The sequence below is a fragment of the Lycorma delicatula genome, chromosome 6 (assembly GCF_047948215.1).
Source record: "Lycorma delicatula isolate Av1 chromosome 6, ASM4794821v1, whole genome shotgun sequence".
Taxonomy (NCBI): domain Eukaryota; kingdom Metazoa; phylum Arthropoda; class Insecta; order Hemiptera; family Fulgoridae; genus Lycorma; species Lycorma delicatula.
This window is the reverse complement of record NC_134460.1, coordinates 118461708-118485569: the sequence shown is the minus strand read 5'-3', so window position 1 is coordinate 118485569 and position 23862 is coordinate 118461708. Positions and strand designations below refer to the sequence as shown.

Below are 23862 nucleotides of genomic sequence, written 5' to 3'. Positions count from 1 at the left end.
TGGTCTCCATTTAAACAGGTTTCTTTTGAGATTTTTGACGTTTTAAGATTTTTTTTTATTTCTTGTTTTTTTCTTTTTTTTAAGAGGATCATAAAACCTCAAAATCTATACAATATTAACATTACGTTAACAAGTATTAAAAAAATTATACAAACTATTAACATAAGTAAGGAACAAAACGGGTACTAAAACACCTGTGAATAACTTAACATTTTATCATAAACATTAAACTGTTATGAGCACTGAACTAGATTTAAGTATAATATTTGTTTTGAGCATAGTATAATATATCATTAAGGAACATTATTCATAAGGAAACGTTTTTATTAGACGCACATTCATTTATGGAAATGAAAACTGGGTATTTACGAGTTAGGACAGATTTTCCTCCCCGAGTTTCGGAAATGGCTTTCTTCATATCGGTCAAGTCTATTCCCAGACTTGATAAGCTAAGCCATCAAAATATATGAAAAGAGCTTCAAATTTTTCCTGTGAACAGTGTTATTTGATAAGTAAAGAAGTAGACGATCGTGTTTTAAGGAAAGACTTCTAGACATCCGAAGTACGTAAGAGTTATAAATCAAAAGGATGTAAGGGAAGAATACGGGAAAAATAATACCAAAAACTGAAATGTAACTTTCCAATTATAAAACGCTTTGTAAAATCGAAACAAATGTTCCTCTTCTAAACTCTGATGATAAAAAATTCAAAGTTAGATGAAGTGTTTTGTGCTTATTTAGTAAAAACTACGTTATTCACGTTTTTGAAATTTTACGTTAACCATATAAATTGTATAATTTATACACTGGGAATTCTTTACAGAAATAGATCGATATTGGTGGTTAAAAAAATAATAAAAGATAAGAGATTACGTGTAATATAAATACTAAAAATCTTTTTCAGGTTAAAAAAATCCCAGTTATAAATCTATGTTTATGGTTTTGTTCATCCTGCCTCGTAAAAAAAAAAAATATTTATTTAATTTTATGAGCAAGAAGTAGTTATATAACGGACACATTTTTTTAAAATTAATCTGCAATAGTATTTATATTTTTATTCATTTTTATCATTCTGCCTATTTCCAGCAAAAATAACTTTTCTAGATTTTAAGTTGAAATTTTAGGTTACTTGAACGATGCTTGTTTGTATTTCAGCAACACTTGTATTCCAACACCGACAAGCATAATAATATACGGTGCCTGAAAAAAGAAAAAACACAGGTTTTTTTTTGCGAAAAGGAATTTTAAAACCATTTTTAAATGTTATCACTGCTTTATTAGTTTAAAATTTGCGCTGTAATAAAACACTTCTTTTTCTTTTTGTTACAGTGCCGTTGAGTTTGTTGGTAAAATGTAGCAAGTAAACAGTTTGTGGTTTATGAAATAGTGGTCGGTTAGAAATAAATGTTTATTATATAACTGTTTAAAAGTAGGTCATCGACTGGACAACACGTTTTCTAGTAGCCGTGGTTATTAATAATGATAGCAATTTAACGCTATCGAGAAAAAGTCGTTCGTATTCACACTGTGCACTGCATCAATTCATAAATGTTATTCCGATTTCTTAAACCAGTTTACGAGTAAGTTTTCACTGAACCACACTAATTATTCTCTTTGTAAAACTGTTTTTTTAAGATTGTAATACCGGTTAAGTTGAAGAAACAACATTTTAAAATATTTTAGTCTAAATATTAATTATTACAGCTGCGGATACATTATTTGTTTTTGACCGCATTGAAATACACGCTCGTTGAACAATAAACTCGACACAGGACGTACAATTAAGCGGCAGCCGAGGACCATCCGCTGCTGTCGCTAAAACGAACCTGACAGCTAATCGTTAATAATGAATTCGATATTCGATCGCTTTAGCATCTTCGTTTTTGTAACGGTAAGTAGCTAAATTTTATCAAACTACAGTTAATCTCTGGTAACTAATGCAATAAAACAATAATACTTGGACCAGAAATAGTTTTATTTAATAATTATTATTATTAATATTTATGAAACATTTTTAATTAAATTTCTTAGTTTAAAATGGGCTGATTTTTATTCTATTTATCACTTGCTTGTAATATGATATTTATTTATTCAAAAAAGGTGTTTTTACCGCTATATAGTCTCCTGAAAAAATAAATTTTTATAGATATATATTCTTTTAATTCAGGAAACCTCTCTTTTTATGGTTTAAATTAAACAACTTTAAATTATCTAAGCTTTAACAATTACATTTGTAATTGAATTTAAAATATTAACAAATTAATTTACGTCTTATGTTTTGAAAAAACTAAAAATTTAATTTGACTTTATTTTTAAACTATACAGTTAAGTCATAAAATTGCTTAATTTTCACAACTCTTAAAATATTAAAATGTGATTTTTTTTTAATGCGGACTTAACAATATTCAGAAGACTCACAACAAAAGAATACAATAATATAAATTAATTAAATTATTAATATATTAATAATATAATATTAAATAAAAATAGATAAAAATTTGTTTAATTTACTAGATACAAATCAAAAAATAATAATAATAATTAATAATTATAAAGCCTACCTCTACACAAGTGTTAATTTATTTAATTACATTTATGAATATCTTTTGTAATACATTATATTATAAAACGCTTGCGGTTTACTCAGCTTTAGTTTTGTATTTATCTTGTTATTAATTTTAGATATTTTTTTTTATTATTATTATCAATTATATATTTTAAAGTCTCAAGAGAAAAAATCAAGTGAAGTGAGATTAAGAAACTGATGGAGCGGTAGTATGACAAAAGTATTTATGATTTCCAACTGGAATACGAGATAAAATGTTCAACAAAACTAATAAACTGAATTAAAACTTCTAATTAAATATTCTAATCAGAACGTATTAAAAAAAAAAAATTGTTAAATAATCATTTTCGTTAATTTTCCGTGAAATAACACCCCAGATATATTTTTTTCGCTTTGTATAGACGATTGTTGAAACCTGTAAAGATTTTCATTGGTTCAAATCCGGTTATTCTTTATATTAAAATAAACATTATCTAATATCGTATTCTTTTTAATCTTGACAGATAATTAATCCGTTAGATCGTCTAGTTTCATAAGTTCTTGAAACCTGACTTTGTGAGACCGTAACTTTTAAGTGCATTTTATATTAAAAACGATTGTTTTGAAAATTCTAACCTTAGAAGATAATTTTTTTCGATGACATTCTCGGATTTCTTCAGCCGTCAGCTTTTAATACCGTCAATCATATCAACCTGAAGGACAATCAGAATGCGCTGTAACTATTATCCCACAATTTTCGTAAAAACGATCGAGCAAATTTGTATAAGTACAAATACATCTAAAAGTAGATCGAGTAAATCTGTTCAGTACATGGGTATCAGGATACACATTCTGAAACAAAATGTTTTTTTATTTCATACGTCTGCATATAAATTCATTTTCAGATAATATTCAAAGATAAAAAATAATTTCTCTAATGAAAAAATCACTTTATATCCCTTTTCAATTAGTAGTTGATAGATCAAGTAGTCACAGACAAAATATCTGTAATCACTTTATACGAAACGTTGTAGCTATTTATTATTTCGAAGCACAATATTAAAAAAAGGGAATCCACATACCTGTTTTCTTCGAGTAAATACTACCATGCAAAATGCAACATTTTGTTTATCGTCCAACTCCGCAATGATTACAGTGCCTTCGAAACCGTAAAAACAAGGGACGGATTCTATGTCTGTAGAATCATCTTCCAACCTCAATATAAATATCAGAGTTATTACGAAAATGATGTATTCTTTCACCTTTCTGCATAATTAAACCAACGCATGCCGCATTAGTATTACGATTTAGTGTTACCAAAAGTATAACAGTAAAGTAACCACCGACCTAGCGGCAAATTGAAGTTCTAATCTATCATAATTTTTCAAAGAAAGTTTTTTTTTATTGAAACATACTTTGAAATAGTTTTTATGATTTTTCAAAAGAATTTGTGTTTTGAAAGTCATTTCTCTTTTGCTTTCTCCAGAATTTCTGTTGCAACAAAATTTGGTTATATTCTCTTTCTTGATATACTGGACTTATAAAATAAGTATGAATGTAGCACCTTATGATTTATAGTGAAATAAGAATACTCTCCTGTTTCATTCTATTGATCTTCAGTCGATTATCATCACTCTGTTAAATAAATAAGTCATCATTGATGTAAGTTCACACTGATCAAAAAGAAGAAACAGAATGCATAGATATAATCTTTTTTAGAATATATTTTTGTCTTCTGAGAAGAAATATGAAATCAATAACATTTATGCTACCTATTTATTTGTTTTATATCATAACTCATGAATATTGAACATCAAATCAATTTTGCCCTTGTTTTTTACATCCCATCCTTTTACTTTAAATATATATATATATATATATATATATATATATATATATGTGTGTGTGTGTGTGTGTGTGTGTGTGTGTGTGTGTGTGTGTACAATTATACTGTCAAGCCATAGAGTTTATCTCTTCTTTTATACCTATTACAGTAAGCAAAATAAACTGATTACAAAATAATAAAGCTTCATAATATCCACACATAACAATACCAGACCAATAATCTACTAAGTGACTGTTTATGTTGCAATTGCCCCCTTGACTGACAGGAAACAAATTACTTTATATATTTTTCTCAAAGAAATTAACTTACAATTTACAATTTTTTACTTATAAACCCTTTTTTGTTTTTTAAATAATAGAGAGATTTTGTATTCTAAAAACATAGTGTTATTCTACACTAAATATCTGTTAATAACATATAAATCCCAATTAAAATGTTTCACGCAAAAAAATGTGTGTTTATAAGACTTATTTCTTGAGCTTTATTAAATAATTTGATATGTCAAAGAGAAAAAATTGGCAATAAATAGAGTGTAGATTTCAAGTCTGAGCCAAAGAGAGCTTACTATTGAAAGGAATATTTTCAAATTCTGGGTCAGTCATAGAATTTATTAGAATATTATAGTTATAATTCACTAACTCTAGAAAAGAGAAGGAATGATGACTATGTCAGGTTTTGTATTTTTTTTATTTTTACAGAATAACATTGAATTGCAGCAGGTATTCTTTTTTTAGAATTTCCTGGTATAGTTAAAATCAAGATAGCTTTCTCAAGGATGAAAATACAGAAAATTAAAACCATTAATTTTGGTTTTAATTTTTCTGGAAATGAAGCTGGAAACTAATAGTTTTGTTTCAATTTGTGCCATCTCAAATCAACTGAATAATTTCAAATATTAATGAGTGATAATTAGACATTTTGAAACATAATAAAAACTTCATCGGTTTTTGGTGTTGAAAAGTTTGCTTATAAGTCAAAGCATTATAGGTGCATCAGTCATTCTGTGCGTTTTTATATTACAATGAAATACTCTGTAATATTTTCCACTACTACAATTTATCTAATGAGAAAGTAATTGATATTTGTAATGAATGGAGCAGAGGCACAAAGTAAAATGCCAGTAGAGGTTACAAAGTATACAAAAAGAAAATATCCTTAAAGAACGTAGGAGTGCATGTAGAAAACTGTGACCATCTAGTAAAAAGCAAATGATATAGGGTCCGGCATATAAATCTGACGATTTTGTAGTAACTGTTATGTTGGCACTACTGTCAATGATAATGCGGGAGTGTTGTATATTGACAGGTCTATTCATGCTATTTCAGTAGCCAGTATGTCGTGGTCGGGTGAACAACGAGCGTTTGTGATTGAAGCCTATTTTAAAAATAATGACTCGGTTATTGTAACACAGCCTTTATTTCGCAGACATTTCAATTTAAATCGACACACGTCTGTTCCTAGTAGGAATACGATATTGTTGTGGGTGAAGAATTTTAGGAACACAACGTCTGCTTTAAAAATGAAACCAACAGGACGAAAACGGACTGTGAGAACGCCTGAAAACATTAACGCTGTAAGGTTAGCTGTTACGCGGTCTCCACGACGTTCAGCAGCCAGACATGCTGCTGCGCTAGCCATTTCTGATCGGGGTGTACAACGAATTCTTCATGCCGACCTGAAATTCCATCCGTATAAGATGATGTTAGTGCAGCAACTTAATGCAATTGATTGGGCGTCTCGCAAAGCAGCTTGCGAGGTCATCCTCGAAAATGTCCACCAGGATGCCATTATTCTTTTAAGTGACGAGGCACATTTTCATCTGTCATTTTCATTTGTGAATAAACAAAACTACCGTTATTGGGCTTCGCATAATCCACGGCAAATTCTTGAAAAAACACTTCACAGTCAATATGTTATTACAGTGTGGTTTGCGGTTTCAAAGTTCGGCATAATTGGCCCATATTTTTTTGAGGAGTTAAATCGCAGAGTAACAGTAACATCTCATCGATACGTAAACATGTTGAATGAATTTCTGCGACCGAAACTGAATGACTTTCAAGGACATGAAATTTGGTTTCAACAGGATGGTGCCACCGCCCACACAGCTAGAATCGCAATGGATGTTCTGCGAGAAACCTTTCCTGGACGTTTGATTTCCTGATTTGGCGACATTACTTGGCCAGCGCGTTCACCTGATCTAGCGGTTTGTGATTTTTTTCTGTAGGAGTATCTCAAACAAAGTCTTCAGTAGTCGACCACAGTCAATTGCAGAACTCAGAGAGGCCATTCAACGAGAAATTGAAGCAGTTCCACAAGTTATGATTGAGTGAGCAATGTCAAATTTTAGAATGAGGTTAAGTGAGTGTGTGAAGAATAATGGAAAACATTTGGACGACATAATATTCAAATTAAAAAAATCTATTTAAGTAATTCACTATAAGTTGCAAAAATTGATCTATAATTTGATATATTAAATGTTTTAATAGTACGAAACACAGTTTAATTATTATCCCTCAAAAATCGTCAGTAAAATTGAACCGATTAGAATTGTAACATCACATGTCTGCATAAGTTAATTTTTCACCAGTTAAAAAAGATGACCAGAACAAAGAATGAAAAGTTTCATGGTAACCAAACTGCATACACTGATACCACTCAATTCAGAACATAAAAGTAAAAAAACTAAATTATTAAAAATCTGCCCTAAAGAATTTGGAAAAAACTTTGATGGACATATGATGTTACAATTCTAAATGAAAATTTTGTTATTAGGCAGCCTAGGAAAAATTAATTTGGTTTCAGTTATTGATTTATTAATAAATTTTTAAAAAATACAATAAAATCCTATTTTCCTTATATATTTTAAAACAAAAAATATGTAATTTATCAAATTGCTAATCTTCATCACTACCTTCATCATTATCTTTTTCATTCATAGCCCATGCCATTATTGATTCACAAAATTTATTATTATCATCAACAATGTATTATTGCACTTTTTATATATATAACCATTTTTTTTTATTTTATTGGATTCATTGACCGATTGGGGAAGGCTTTTTAAGCTGGTAGTATGATTCATTTTAGAATATCAATGGATTTCAAAAGTTTAAATGAATGCTTTAGAAATCCATCAATGAATTCTCTGGTAATCACGATCCCATCTTGAAAATATTCAAATGCCAGATATTTTGAAAACCACTTCTTGATCTCTCTGTACACTTTTCTCATAAGATTCTACAGATAATGCACAATATTTAAATAAGTCTTTCACTACTTTTTAAAATCATAGACAAGTTCATTATTTTCTAGCAAATTTACAATAACTATACCTTTTCCATTGGAGGCTATGATTTTGCATATTCCTCTGGAAAGTAAGTGCAGTCTATTTTCTTTATCACTCATTTAATTACCCTAAAATGTCAGTCACAAGGTAAATAACTGTGACCCCAAACTGGAAATAATTGGTGGATTGTTTTAAATTTCTTCATCAATGATAAATTTAAAAGAAATCATATTATAGCATGATTATGATTTTGGCCTTCACATACATCTGCAAATATATACAATTCTTCAGCAGAATCAGGAATGGTTCTTCTTAATGAAGTCATAAACAAAACTTATGACTACGTTTGGACTTTTCTTACGTATAACTTTATGGTGCAAGTACATGTAAATGTGACAAGTATCATGTTTTAAATCATATATTCCAAAACAGTTGACCCACAACTGCAAATAATAAAAAATTTCTTGTACTGGAATGTGGGACAAAGGCAAATTTTGCATAAAATCTGTAACTATGCCATATGTAGAGTCACTTTCCCTATATTTCTCCTCTACTTCTTTCATCTAAGCATAAAATTTATTTGCTCTTTTTAAGTGCAGGATTTTTTCATCAACTGTTAATCTTTTAATGTTTTCTGCCAATACAGAACTCTTCATTTTTACAACCTTTTACCTTCTCACAAGTGGAGCAAACATCAACTTGTGGCCTACCAAACCACAAGATAAGGTTTTCTTTAAAATACATGTAATACCAATAACGAACTTTACTACTTCAAAATGTTCCCTTAAATAATAATGATCTTGATCTAATAGCATATTTTGACCTGAAAAGAAGCTATGTGATCATGGGTTTGTTCACATATCTCAGCTGGTATAGCATGCGAGTTGGGATTAAGTCATTAATAGGCATCTCACCTGACAAGGGAAAACTACATATTCTTTGAAGCCTAACTTCAACAATATCGAAAATGTTTAAAATTGCTGACTTACATATCTGAACCTGAGAGTTATTTTCCTTATTTAAATAATATTTGAAAATAACACTCTTAGCTTTTGACTTTTCATAATCATAGCCTAACCTACATCGTGAAATATCATGATTTTCTACTAATGCTTGCTGGTATAAATCTTGTTCATTTTTACTATTTAATGCATAAAATCGTTTAAACAACTGTTTCATATCTTGTTCTATAAATGAATTTAAACAATCTCTTTTTACACTTACATGGTTTTTTTTATTTCTTTGCTAAAACAGTTTTTCCTTTTTGATTTATGTATTCATAGCCTGCATATTTTTCCTTTTTTCTTACATTCCTTTCCATGAACTCTTGTTCACGACTTCACGCTTTCGTTTTTTAGATTCATTATTTTGTCTTCAATCACTACTATCACTATTACTCAACTTCTGAAACTATTAAAATCTTAATATCAACTTAAAAAACAACCTACATACAGCCTAATCAGAGGAATAGTAGAAAAAGTTTAACTAATCTAGAAAAATGTTCATTCAAATATTATTCACTAATCAGCCGATTATGACATGGTTTAGAATTGTAACAACACAAGTTCAGGACATGTGCTATTTCATATCTAAACAAAATTATTTAGTCTCCATAACTACCTATGGACCACATTGGGACATGTGATGTTTCCTTAATCAGTAGAAATATAGAAATGGTTAATGTCTTGATGTTGATTAGTGTCTTAATGAAAAAATAATCCAGGTGAAACTGTGTAATATATTCTACAGTTAGATGTGGTCAAAAAATTTTCTTAAAACAATCATGGTTCCAATCCTTAAAAAATCATGGTGCAATAAGGTATCAAGATCACAGGACAATCAATTTAATTTCACAAAAATTTCATTAAAAACTTCTGTCTTTGGTTAATTTAGTTCCCTGTTTTTCTATTGTTCTTTCCTCTCTGTCTCACGCTTCTATATTACATTACTTGAAGTCCATATCCTTTTCTTCTTAAATGTCAGTTTTCTTAGACTGTACATAGATTACACATAATCATATCAAACAACTCATATTAAACTTATAAAGCATAGAAAAAATTAAAAATAAATTTTATCGACTCATTGCTAGAACAGAAATTCAGTTTGAAAAGAAATATAATTAAAACATAAGTAACGAAATATGACAGAAAAGAAAGTGACAATGAAATAAGATTATTTAGAACTATAAACATTTTAAACAATAAATTTTAACAATATATTTTTAATATACGTTTTTAAATACATGAGTTTTATAATTGCTCTTAAACGCATTATACTAATAAAAGTTTTAAAAGCATTATACTATTAGATTTGATTCAGTTGTGATTTTAAAAAACTTTCATTTTTAAATAATTTTTATTGCCAGCCATCAAGGTAGGCAATGAAAAATGAATTACCAAAGGAAAAAATGAAATGAAATTAAGATATAATCTTATAAACTAATTTTGAAAACTTTTATTTAGCAAAGTAACAATTATAGACAAATAGAGGAAGGTACTAAAAACCAGAAGAAAGCTTACCACAAAGAAAATAAACTTTATATTATAGTGCAATTTACAGCCATCTTTTTTTTAAAATTAATCTCTTTCATAGCTTTTAAAAATGTCATTATTTCAATATAAATCACAGATTACTGTTATTTAATTAGACTACATAAAACAACAAATAAAATTAAAAATAAATTTCTACAAAATGAATTACTGTTACATCACTTCAATGTGTTTTTTATATATATATATATATATATATAAATCTGTCACATCTTACATTTTTCAGTGAAAGAGATTTTTAATCTTAAATGATTTTTATTAAATACATAGCCAATACGTTAGTGAACTTATTTGAGAAGTATCGTAAATTAAAGGTGTATTCATATAGTTTCTTCAAAAATATTTAAAATCCAATCAAATCAGCCAAGTTTAGATAACTGAGCTAACATGGTAATGATTTCAGATGATACCTACAACATGAATTGTTAATCATTAGTAGTTAATAGCTATTATACATATTAACTTATTATCAATTAGTGTGTAACATCCCAACACTATAGGGGAATACACCCGCCTAGTGACGTTCTGATCACCACACCAAACCCACCCCCCCCACCAAAGTTCCTTGCCCTGTTGGAGCTTTAACGGGAAATTAGCATGTAACAGTGAATTCCAGTACTATTATATGTTTGTTGTACTTCTATATACATACATTTATCACTTTTATCAAGTGGTAATTCAAATGATGAGTCATCAAAATCAGAAAAAGCAGTTCATCAATAAGTTCATAATCAAATATGTCTAGAGTTATTAGAATTTAAAATTGCATTTTAACATCCTCCCATTGCAATTTCTTCCTTTGCTGATGAAATTTACAGATTTTTCTGCAATGAATTGGCCAATATATTAGCATCATAATTGTAAGTAATTTTAAATTACTATAATTGTAGCTGTTAATTTCCCCTGCTGAGTTAAGCAATGTATAAAAAAACATTGTTTACTACAGAAGGAGGTATGTTAATCTATTTCTTTATACTATCTGTCTCAGTCTTTCATAAGGCTGTGATGCTTAAAAAGCAAAGACCTAAGGTACAAGATACATCAATTAGTTGCTTTCTCTGACAGTAAAGATGATCACTATACAGGCAGTCCTTGTGATGAACAGAATTAAGTTTGTGCACTGTAAAACTGAATATAACTTTTTTACTGGGTTTGGCATGCATGTATGCCAATCTTCATTTTTCCTTATAAACCTAGCATGGGTTGCTTTGTATTCTTAAGGATGGTCGTGCCATTTTTGGGAGTGACTTAGATTCATGTCAGGTCATCTACAATAACTATGATTATGCTACTTAATATGATGAACTATTGGTATATAAATTGCAATTAATACTAAATAATCAAATATATACTATAGATATTAAGATATCTCAAAGAGGTTTTATTTCGTAAAATTAATTTTAAATTTAATTATATCATTGTGTTCCTGAAATATTGAGAATGAAGACTTTTTTATTATTTTTAGAAGATTCAGAGGGATATAATTATAATAAAAGTTGATAAAACGTAAACTCAACTGTAGAAAAGAATAAGACAAGAATTTAGTCTATCCCTATTGATTTTCAGCTCATAGATAGAAATAACAAAAAAACAGAAAGAAAAATTTTAACAATACAAGGGAAAAACTCAGATGTCTTTTTCCTTGAGCAAGACATTCAAGATTAGATTCGTTATTCATATATAATATTGTAATTGTAGCTGAAAATAAAAGTGACTTCAAAGAAACACTAAATGATATTAATTCACTGCTAAAAGAAAGTTAATTAGAAAATAAGAGTAAATCAAAGGTTAAGATATATGACAGAAATTTAACATAATGGTATATTTGAAGGGTGAACATTATGTTCCACAAGTCAAAAAAATATTTTTATTTTGATAGTAAAACTGCAGAATTTGGATAAAATAAGAAAGTTTACTACTTTTTTACCCATAATAGCCAACAATGATGAAAAATTAGAAACATAAATTAATTTTAAAATATAAACAAATTAAAATGAATTTTATAAAACAAAACGTCATATTGATGATGTGATAGCCAAATTTCTTGAAATGTGCAATTCCAAAAAAAATAGCATACAAGTGAAAAAAATCTGATACGCCCTGAGAGCAATGAACATAACAAACTGTTTCACACAGGATATAAAATCACCAAAGAATTACTACCCCTAGAATATATAAACCAAACTGTTCTGACTGCTCGTTATTCTTCATTGACACAGTTTCACATAATGTTACAGTGACTTAAAAGCCCTCTATAGCAACATAGGATCAGTATTTTCAACCATCTTGTAGACACAATTCACAAGTTTACACAAATTGACAATAATCTAGATATTTTATGCATACCTAAAAAAAATACCATATCTTAACACTTTTGAAAATTATGTAACATTAACACACATCATCAATGCATACTTCATGAACAATTTAAATTTAAACATTCAATTTAAATTCAACATATTTTTCTACCATCCTTAATTAACACATGTCTGCCTAATTTTAAAAAAATGACTATAGTAATATCAGCTGATTCCAGTATGAAAACAGCAGCACTAGTAACTGAAGATGATGGCTGAGTAACTACTAACTAGTAACTACTTATGATGGCTGAGCAACAGCTGAAGCATTTTGGCTTACTCTATGATATCTCTCTATCTCCTTCTATTATTCATGACTTCTAACCAATTGGCTACTTGAAGTTGTTGATGGACTTGCTCAACATTGTTATAATCACTGCCTAGACTTTCCTAGTGGTCTTTTACCCAATAGCTGATGTTTATAAAAATAATCTTACTGTATCTAAAATCAACCGGATTAGATTGTTCTTTTCTCATCACGTTGACCATTTTGTGAGATCACAAAAGTTAAAATTTGTTGAAAGAAGCAGCTTTGTCATAGCTCAATAACTAAGATCTTGTTCTTGCCCTCCATCCTCCTATCCCAATCTTCCAGCACCACAAATCTGCTCCAGCTTTCTGTTCTCCTCAAAGGACTCCAACTTTCTCTACTATTCTGATGATAAATATCAAGCTATTTATAGCCATAGGTAACATTCAATCTAATGATTGCATTATAAATTGTAAATTCTAATTTAAGTAATAAATTTTTTGTATTTAATAAATTAGCCAAAGTTTCTATTGTTCTACATCAACTGTGGATATCTAAAGACCTCTCTACCCATCTCATTTCTCCAGATAAAAACAGCACCCAAGTATTTAAAATACTCAGTCTTCCAAACTCTCAATCATCTTAACTCTAGATCATCCTTGGTTGAAGGAATTTTACCAACTTTTTAAAGGAATTTTGAAGTAGGTTATTGTTTTATTATAAAGTTTGGGTTCGTTCATTATTGCAAACATTTTTTTTTTTTTAAATAAGGAAGATTCTAAAAAAAAAAATATAAAGAAAAACTCTCTACACAAAATAAATTTGCTGTTTTCCAAATATAGTTTTAAGAATTAAAAGTATTTTTTTTAAATATTTTGGGAATAATAGAAATAGATAATCTTCAAACAAAATCAGAAATTTGCATTTGAGTTTGAAAAATGAAGGGGTAATGTCTGCTCAACTAAATGAGTTAAAATCAGCATTCAGTTTAACCCAAAAGCACTGATCATCATGATATTTTAACACTTTTATTGTGAATGGTAGCCAGTATGTTTAACTTGCAGGAGAGAATGTGTAAAAGCCTGAGAACAATTCAGATTTCCTCCTTTAACATAACACTGTTAGATTCACAATGATGCAATGCATTTAGTATGTAAGGAGCTCTTATTGAAGTAATTCACTTCTAGTACTATATGGTAGCAAAATAGACAATATAGAAAAGCCAGAAACCCAAGAAGATAATGGCTTTTGAAATATGGTGTTTTAGAAGAAATTTGAAAATTAAGAAGGTTATAAGGCAGAATAAAGATGTTTCTGAATGATTAATATGGAAAAAACATAAACAGGAGAAAAGTCAAAATACATTAAACAAACAGGGTAGATGTGAGACATAATAAAAATACTGAAATAAAAATTTTGGTGTAATTATAGGTAATGCAGAAGTGTTTTCATTACGGATATATATATATATAAATATTTATTATCAAGTTATGAATATTAAAGTATTGACTACTGATTGATTTACATATAATTTGTTCATATGTATATTCCTTTGTTATTATTAGTTATTTACTATGTTATTATGTCATTAGTAAATGTTTGTTTTCTATGTTATTATGTCAGTTAATAAAATATGTAACAAATTAGATATTTTATCACTGGAAATTTTATTATTGTAGCTTGTATTAATTATGGATGTCCAACATGGTAGCAGGATGTAGTTTTAAACATAAATCTATTATGATGAATGATGATAAGTTACAATTAAAGAAATTCGTTGATGAATGAAATTGGACAACGTAGAAAATTATGAAAATGTCGTAAATTTATAAAACCTAGACCAGATACTGAAAATTATGAAAATAAACTTAGAACGTGGAAAAAAGGCAAATGCAAAAGCAAAGAAAAGTCTTATTTTATCTCTCAGTATGAAGCTGTTACTTCGTATAGCTGGATGTGATACGGCAAAAGATGTCGTGAATAAATTGAATAAAGTTTATAATATTCAGTCTACTGAAAACATAGATTTACTATGACATCACTTTCATAATAACCAATGGGAATCTGCAGGTGGTATGAAGAATCTTTTAGCAAAATTTGATGAGATACAGACAAAATGTTGTTACTTGAAAATCCAGTTGAAAAAAATTATTAATTGCTACAAACTCTACCAAAAGGTTTTGATTACATTTATGTCACTTAGCATGACTTACCTCAAACAGAGAAAACATGGATGAAATTATAAATGAGATGTCTGAATTATAAACTTTGATTGACAAATACAGATAAAACAGATGTGGCCACAGCGATATTATCAAAATCTAGTGTACAGATTAAAAAACAAGAAAAGTTGTAGGTTAATCAACAGAAGGAGGTCTTTCTGTCAAAAACGATGTTTCTCATGTGGAAAAGTAGGACATTTATCACATGATTGTAAGACTGGTATAGTTTGTTTCAAGTGTAAAAAGATGGGTCATAAATCAAATTTTTGTTCTAATTGAGATGAAAATAAACATTAGCCGTGATATCTGCTGAAAATCAAATGAAATATAAAAAGGCATTTTGAGAAAGGTATGTATAAATTTTTTATGAGTTATTTAATTTTTTTAGTTGAAAATAAAAAATTGGAAAAAAAACAAATAGTACACTGATAATAATGCCACACACCACATAACAAACCCTTGTTGACTGGTATGACAGCTTTGAACCTTTTGAAGTGCAAAACAAATGGAAAGTGCTCATCAAGGATTAAAAGCTCTGGTTATTGGTCATACAAATGTTAGTTTTAATGGACAAAATTAGTATGATTGATATTTTGTTGTTGCTTTTGCTGTTGCTGATGCTGCTGCTGCTGGTGCTGGTGTTATTGCTGGTGTTGTTGCTGTTGCTGTTGTTATTGTTGTTCAGATAAATAAAATATCAGTAATTAAATAGACAACTATTACCTTATTCAGCTTTGCTTTTACTTATCAGTATTTACCAAAAACTACACACAAATGCTCATCCATGACTGTCAGTATTTACTCAAAAGACAATATTTGCTCTTAAAGTAATACTGGTACATTTTTAATATAGCAATCTTAATAAATTTGCTTACTACAGTACCTAGATTACATTTTACTTTTAAAATGCTATTAATTTTCATGCCATTGCTGCATTTATGAACATTCAAATTCAAAGAAATTATAGAGAACAACAATTTACGGTCTTGCTTCAATTTCAAAAATTATTATTTATTTAAGTTTTAAAATTAAGTTAAATTAAATTAAAGATAAAAAAATTAAGTTAAATTAAATTAAAAGTAATTAAGTTAAATTAAATTATGTTTACTCCTTAATTTGGGTTCCTAGAATTTCAATATGGTTTTATTTCATTCTTTGCCCAGGAATCTGAACAAAATTTTTTGCTAGCCATAACTCGCTAATTTTTACCACACATTAATGTTTTTACCACACATGTTTATTTGAAATTTTTTCATTATTTTTGCTAATAGAATGAGCTCAGAAAGTGCCCGTAACACTATGTGAATCACTCTGTATAATAAAATAATATTCAATTTTACTTTCAACAGCCAAAAAACATATTCAGTTTTGTTTTATAATTTTTATCTTACTTTGAAACAATATTTCTGTCAGCTTTGTATCATCAAGTTGCTATGCTAAAACAGAATGCAACTTTACCCAATTATTTTCACACCTTAGTTAGCTTATATGTCCTATTTATACCAGTTTCATCATCATTATTTTTTGATTCAGTTGTTCTCCAATCTTGCCCTCAAACATCATACAGTGTTCAGGACATTTATCATTTGCTCTTTCAATCCTCAATCTGTTCTTGATCAGAAATGATTCTCTTCCTACAGCAATTGTTCTTCAAAAATGTTGTTCCTCCAATCCTTTCTAATAAGTTGTATTTATTATCTTGTCCCAATAAATTATAACAATTATACAAAGGTGAACTGAGTATAGTTTAGTAAAACAGAGAGGAAGCTTCAAGTACACATTGAAATTTATTCCTCGTTATAAATTCTCTAATGTTACAAACTTATTGGGTCCTATCTGCAAAATCAATAAATAATTTATTTAAATAACTACAACATGCTGAGACTCAGTAATTATTGATTGATGATAATGAATTTTGTAGTGAGTGAAAAAATTTTATGCTTATCAATTAATTTTGGTTTTGGATTAAAGTCCCGACTTAAACCCAAAACCTCCAGAAGAAAGGTAGAAATCTACCACTTCACCACAGAGATCAGCAGATGGTAATATCTTTAAATGTACTACTCAATAAAATTGTAAACTTACTTTTCAATAATATAGCAAAAGATATAACTGATATAACATGGTAAAATAAATAATCAATATTTAAGTAATTTTATGGAGTAGTTTAAAATTTTGAACAAATTAAAATTTTCTAAACAACTTTTAGAAATTTATTTTATACCTAATTCTAAGGCCTTTCGATAATGTTTTCTATATATCAAGAGAATGAGTCATTTTTAAATCTTTTCTAATCAGATTTTACATGTTATTATTGAACATGTACAAAATTGAAATGTAGAATTGCAAAAAAAATCAAAATCTTCAGTAATAACATGTGGGTCCAATTTGAGCCCTTGGTTAAATGAAGTGTTTACTTAAAGATTATGAATTATAAAAAGTAAAACTTTAAAAAAAAAATATTAAGGTCCCATTTGATAGCTAACAGCCACAACTTTAAAAACAGATAATAGAACTTTATAACAGATATTAGAAATTACAAAAAGATTTTTTTAATTCTCAAGTTTGATCCTATGGGACCCTGTTTTTAAAAAGAGTTCCAATGTCATCTACATTAGCATTTCTCAACCTCCATGTGGCAGTGATATGAAAGATGGGTCATGAGATTACTATTAAACTAAATTAGCCTACAACTTTATACATAAAAAATAATTAAATCATTTTATAAAAAAATCATTTACTATACGCATTTTATTTACATTTATAAGTACACATTTAAAAAAAATAATTTATGAGATGGTTGCGTTTGTTTTTCACTTACAAGTTTCTCCATACATGGATCTATGCTAGAAAACACAAGAGAAAATTGTTTTCAAGTAATAAAAGATGATTCCTGTATTTAGTTTTTAGCACAGCCATAAACAAAAACCCTTTTCACATAGGTAACACGTGGCGAAAAGATTAATATTTTCCATGCTTCTGTGACTAAATTTCCTTAATCACTTTGATGAGCAAACCAAAATGTATCTAAATCGTCAGATGTGAATTGTAACATTTTATTGGCAGACATTTCGATCAGCTAGTTGTGAATCTCAAATGGTAACTTAGCATCTGCCACCATGTTTTCACTAAATGGATTCAGTACCCTCTTCGGGAAATCATTTTTAACTTCTGGGAAATACTCTGCCAACTGAATTTTTGACTCACTCAAATGCATCTTCATGCTACCCAAACAGTGGTTAATAATAGTGTCTTTTCACCCCAATTTTTCCCAATATAATTGGAAGTGAGTGGAAACATACCAAGTATTTACTTTGAAGGTGAAAAATCCAGATATCAAGTATCTTAATGAAAACATGAACTTTGTCTGTCATTAATAAAATGTTTTATCATGTCTTCTAAATTTGCATTCAAGTTGTTTAGATGCAAAAATACATCATGTAAGTAACCTAACAACAGCATATACTCATTATTCTGTAAAAACATTGAGAATGGCATTTGTTTATCCTGGAAAAATGTTATTAATTCAACTCACAATTCCAATAACACTTTCTTTAATTTCTTTTCCCTGTTTAGCCTCCAGGAATAATCATCAGATACTACTTCAGAGGATGATATGTATGAGTGTAGTCTTGTACAGTCTCACTTCAATCATTTCTGAGATGTGTGATTAATTGAAACCCAACCACCAAAGAACACCGGTATCCACGATCTAGTATTCAAATCCGTATTAAAGTAACTACCTTTACTAGGATTTGAATGTTGGAACTCTCAACTTCTAAATCAGGTGATTTTCGGAAATGCATTCACCACTAGACCAACCCAGTGGGTCACTTTCTTTAGATTGTCTTAACTCATTTTAACCAAGTTAAGACAAGTTAATTACCAAGTTAAGACATTTTAATTTTTTCAGAAATCCACTACTCTTTCCTGTTATCGCCTTTGTGCCTTCACTACATACTGCAACAGATTTTGTCCAGTCTATGTTATTGTTTTTAGTAGCTTCATAAAACACATGAAAAGAACATTGCCCTGTTGGATGACCTGTTATTGATTTGCAAAGCGACATATTTTCATTGATTGATATTTCCCTATCGCACTCATATATCATAAAACGTAAGAACTGAGAAATATTTGTCACATCTGTTGATTCATCAAATTGAATACTAAAGAATTCACTTCAACTGACTTGCTGAATTATCTGACTGTGAATATCAGCAACCATGCCATTGATTTACCTTTATACTGTATCAATAGAACAAGGAATTTTTCAATTTTTTTGCTTCTTCCACACCTATTAAAACACTGACCATATCAACTGCAGCCATCAATATGAGGCTTCTGCAATTGTATGGGGTTTGGACATCTTAGCTACTCTTAATATTACGAGATAAGTTGCTTCAAATGTACTTATCAATATGGCTTGATTTACACATAGAAGCTTGTTGATTTTTCAATTTATATCACTTTCCTTCAAAAAATGCAAAATGGTTTGCTTTTATGATCCGGATATTTAGTTTCCAAGTGTCAAATTAATTTTGATGGCTTCATGCTTTCATCAGAGAGGACTTGAAAGCAAACAACATACTGTGGCCTTCCATCCAATGAGGTAAAACCATAATTTAAATAACTGTCATTGTACGATTTTGTCTTTTACCAATCGATTCACTGAATATAGATGGCTCACTTCATTTCTTCACAAATTTATCCATTTTGCATAAGAATCTAATTGAAAAAAAAAACAGTTACACCATTTGACCACACACTAAAAAACCAAAACCTCAGTTATTATTATTTTCAATGAAACTATGCTTTTAAAGACTTAAGTAAAGGCACCAGACTCACGATTTGCATTTGAAACTAAACTGATATTCTGCAACCCTTATACCCTTTTTTATACTGCTGAGAGCATGAAATGTTCAAACATATCATATGCATGTTCAAACATGACACTCTCACAGCAAATATTATGCAAGCAGACCAAATTAAAAGTGGCACATACACATCAAGTTGGAGCCTGTAAATTGCTCATGTTTGTACAATTTATACATGCATGTTCGCTATCAATGCAGCTAAATAGTCTTAAGTTTCACTGGGTGGGGTTTGGGAAGTTGTGAAATACATTACATTTTTTTTACTTTTTGGGGGTAGAGAACTAAAAAGGTTGAAAATCATTGGTCTACATTATTGTTAGATACAATCAAGTTTTCAATCTTGAAAATGTATATTTTAAGTATAGATCCCATTGCTTTTTAGAGGTTAAAGGTTTATTTACTGGTATAATTAATTGTTTACTTCAATAAGTTGGCTCAATTTGGTGCAATATTATTTAACAAGGTTAAAAAAAATTGTATTTACTGAAAAAAAATCACCATGACGTCCTCTTCTCTAATGGAGTCGAAAATTAGCCAAAGCTGGTTTCACATTTATATTACCAAATTTAAACTTTTTTGATCAAACAGTTTTTAAGATAGGAGAAGCTGTTTAAAAATAACATCAATAACTGTGATGAAGAAATAATTCTCCACCCCCTACATTTAATTGACTTAAAACTTAGATTCTCGAAAATAATTAAAATAATAACTAATAAGTCAAATGATTTAATAAGTAATTTAATAATAATAATAATAATTTAAATAACAAGTTAAATAATTCAATAAGTAACTTTTATTGTATACACCTCAACCTTTCTATGATCAATTTACAAAATATCAAAAATTTAAAATTATAAAACCTAACTTTTGGTGAAAAATAATATAACAACCTTTAGAAGAAGAAAGATGATGCTTGATCAGAGAAAAATTATATCAAAGTTAATGTTGAGAACAGTTCTGAGATATTAGCTCTAACAATGGATTTGCAAAGAGTTGACTATCCAGTTACATTGGCATCGTTGTGTTGTAGAAAAAAATTGCCCATCCACTACTTTACAATATATAAACTTAATGACAATGATGAAAATTTGTATATGTGGCATGAAAGTAATGATGGTTTATTGAGCAGTGAATTCATCTCATGTATGGTAGATTATATGATGAACAATAATTTAAAAAATACTATTTTGATACCACAAAGGTGCACCTATCAAAATAGGAATAAAACCTTGGCAAGTGTCTTAAGTTATCTATCCATATAAATCATTCTTTACAATTGAGCAGCTGTTTTTACAGAAAAAACGCATAGTAATGAAAGCAGGCAGTGTCCGTAGTACTTTGGAACATTTTTCAAGCTTCCAATCAATGCACCATATGATTACATTAAGTGAATGCTTATGACAAGAAGAAATAACCATACACTCTAATATAACTGATCTTGTGTTTTTCAAGAAATATGATGGACACAGATCTAACTATATCAATCAGACCAAGAAGAAAATCAGGTAACAACTATTCATGGCATTTTCAAACTAAAGTACACTCCAAATTTGATTTGTGAGGCATTATTATATGGCTAATTTCAAAGATATGCAACATATTCTTCTGTAGAGAAGAACTAACTTTAAGACACCACAAAATATTAAAAGGTTATAATTAAGCCCACCAGCTATCAATGAATCTAAGTACAAGGTCTACACTAAGTAAGAAAAGGATCACCATTCATGTTATAACAGTCTAGTTGGGTATCTAATCAAACATAAAAAGAAGAAAAGTTGCACAAAATAAGACAATTACACTAGTCAACAAAAAAAGTTTTTTTATGCATCTGGAATTGTACATGATGATTTTAACTAATTTTGGGGTGCTGGATTCAAAATTATTATCAAAATTTGTGTAATATGTCATGTTTTTTAGATACATACAATTTATCTACCAATAAATGCATACTCACTGTGAAATAAATATTTAAAGAAATTATTAATTTTAAGAAAATGTTTAATGTAAGATGGTAACAGTATTATTTTTAAGAATGCTTTGTTTGATTTTGTTTTTTAAATTAATTTTTTTCTTAATTCTTTTTTAAAGTTTATTATTGTATGTTTCTACTGTATTTTAAATAAATTTAAAATAGTAATTTGTTTTCAGATATCAGTTATAGTGTTTATTAATACTTTTTGCATGAATGGCATTCAGTATGTGAGCAAAACCTACTATGTGAAAAAAATTTATTTTATAAGTTTATTTATTTTAAGGAGTTAATAACAATCAAAAACATATGAAGACTACATGGTAAAAGCAATCAATCATTTTTTTAAAATGTGGATTTTTGGCGTTATCTAATGGATACTGAATGTAACTACATATTTGTTTGTAGTGATGAAACTTTGAAATATCAATCAGAGTCCATAATATAGTACGCTTTAGGTTAGGCATACAGAGGAACAACAGTCACAATCCACTGTTATCTGAAAGAACAAGCAATGTTCAGCCATTAGTCAGCTGTTACTTACACATAACCTACATTATCTGTGCAGTTTTAGCATTTGTTTGTGAACTATACTTGTGCATGAACTTGTTTGTGCATCTCTCATGCTTTTAAGTTATTTATGTGGTTTCTATAATTTAAAATGGAATCTATTTTATTTTATGAACGTCAAGAACATGTTAATCCATCTGTTAAAGTAACTAGAAATAAAAAGATTTGTGGTTGTCTTTTTGAAGTAAGTAAAAAACTTTTGTGCTTCCACACATGACACCAGTGAGTCTTGTGAATGTAAAAGACTTGATTGTTTTAATAATGTGAATTCTGATGAATAAAATAATAATATTATAAACTACTTTAATTTACTTGGTGATAGAAATAAACAATATGCACAGCTAGGCTGTTTGATTGAAGTAAAAGATGTTTACAGGCAGAGACCATGAAAGGAAACTGGTGGTCTAAAGTTGAACGATTACTCATACAATTATAAAGTTAGAATAATAATTAGCGTAAACAAATTAATTGAAATTCCTGTGTGTTATAAAGCTTTTATTTTTTTACATAGAGTTAATAATCAAATGATGATCACTATTAAAAAACCTCTTGCTTCAACTGTTTGGCCCACATCGATAAAAGAGGGCTTACATAAAAGTCATGGCCACAAAAAAATAATGCTACAGTTGCAAAAGTTCTTGAACACCTATAATCTCTTAAAGGAAAAACAACTAAATGTTAAAAAGTTACATAAATTGTACAAAAATTTATTTCCTGATTTTCCAGTATCATATGAGATTTATAGAAAAATATTTACAACAGAGAACAATGTAGGTTTCAGATATCCAAGGAAAGATTCATGTTCTTTCTGTGATGAAATAAAAAATTAATGGCACCAGAAGTTAATATAAAAAATTACTCCACAGCTGGGAGAGAAATTAAAGCATTAACCATTCAGAAAAATATGCATTTAAAAAAAGCAGATTACTTTTACAAAGAAAAAATGTATAAATTATTATCCAGAAAATTTTTAATCTCAGGTTCAGAATATGGTGCAATCTATATTGACTTTATGAGAAATATGTTATGTCCAAACATAACTACAAATGATGATTACTACTGACAACTATTTGTTTAGTTTAATATCCATGTTATTGAATACACAAGCTATTTTCTCTCTTTTCTCTCTCAAAAGAATGCTTGCTCAATGCTCAATCATTTTTTTATAATATTTTTATAAAAATTTGACAGTGTTTATGGACAGCTCAGCTGGTGTGTTACAAAAAAAAAAAAGATTTGATGCGATTAATATTATTTTAACAATAAGAGGCCACAATTACATGGAACCAGAGAAGAATATGGGTGTCATAAATCAGAAAGTTTGTCTTGAAACTCCAGCCCAGTGGATTGATCGTATTGCTGATGCCTGACAGAATTCGATGTCATTTAAAGTAG

General features: G+C 28.7%; 1 protein-coding gene across 1 annotated transcript in view; it reads left to right on the top strand.

Moving 5' to 3' along the window:
• Positions 1-1634: 1634 nt before the first annotated feature.
• The window catches only part of Apt1 (Acyl-protein thioesterase 1), a 57123-nt gene continuing 34895 nt past the window's right edge, over positions 1635-23862 (top strand). Inside the window, exon 1 of the mRNA XM_075368424.1 lies at positions 1635-1890. Within this exon, the coding sequence (XP_075224539.1) occupies positions 1846-1890 (45 nt within the window). The 5' untranslated portion in view covers positions 1635-1845. The remainder of the gene's footprint in view (positions 1891-23862) is intronic.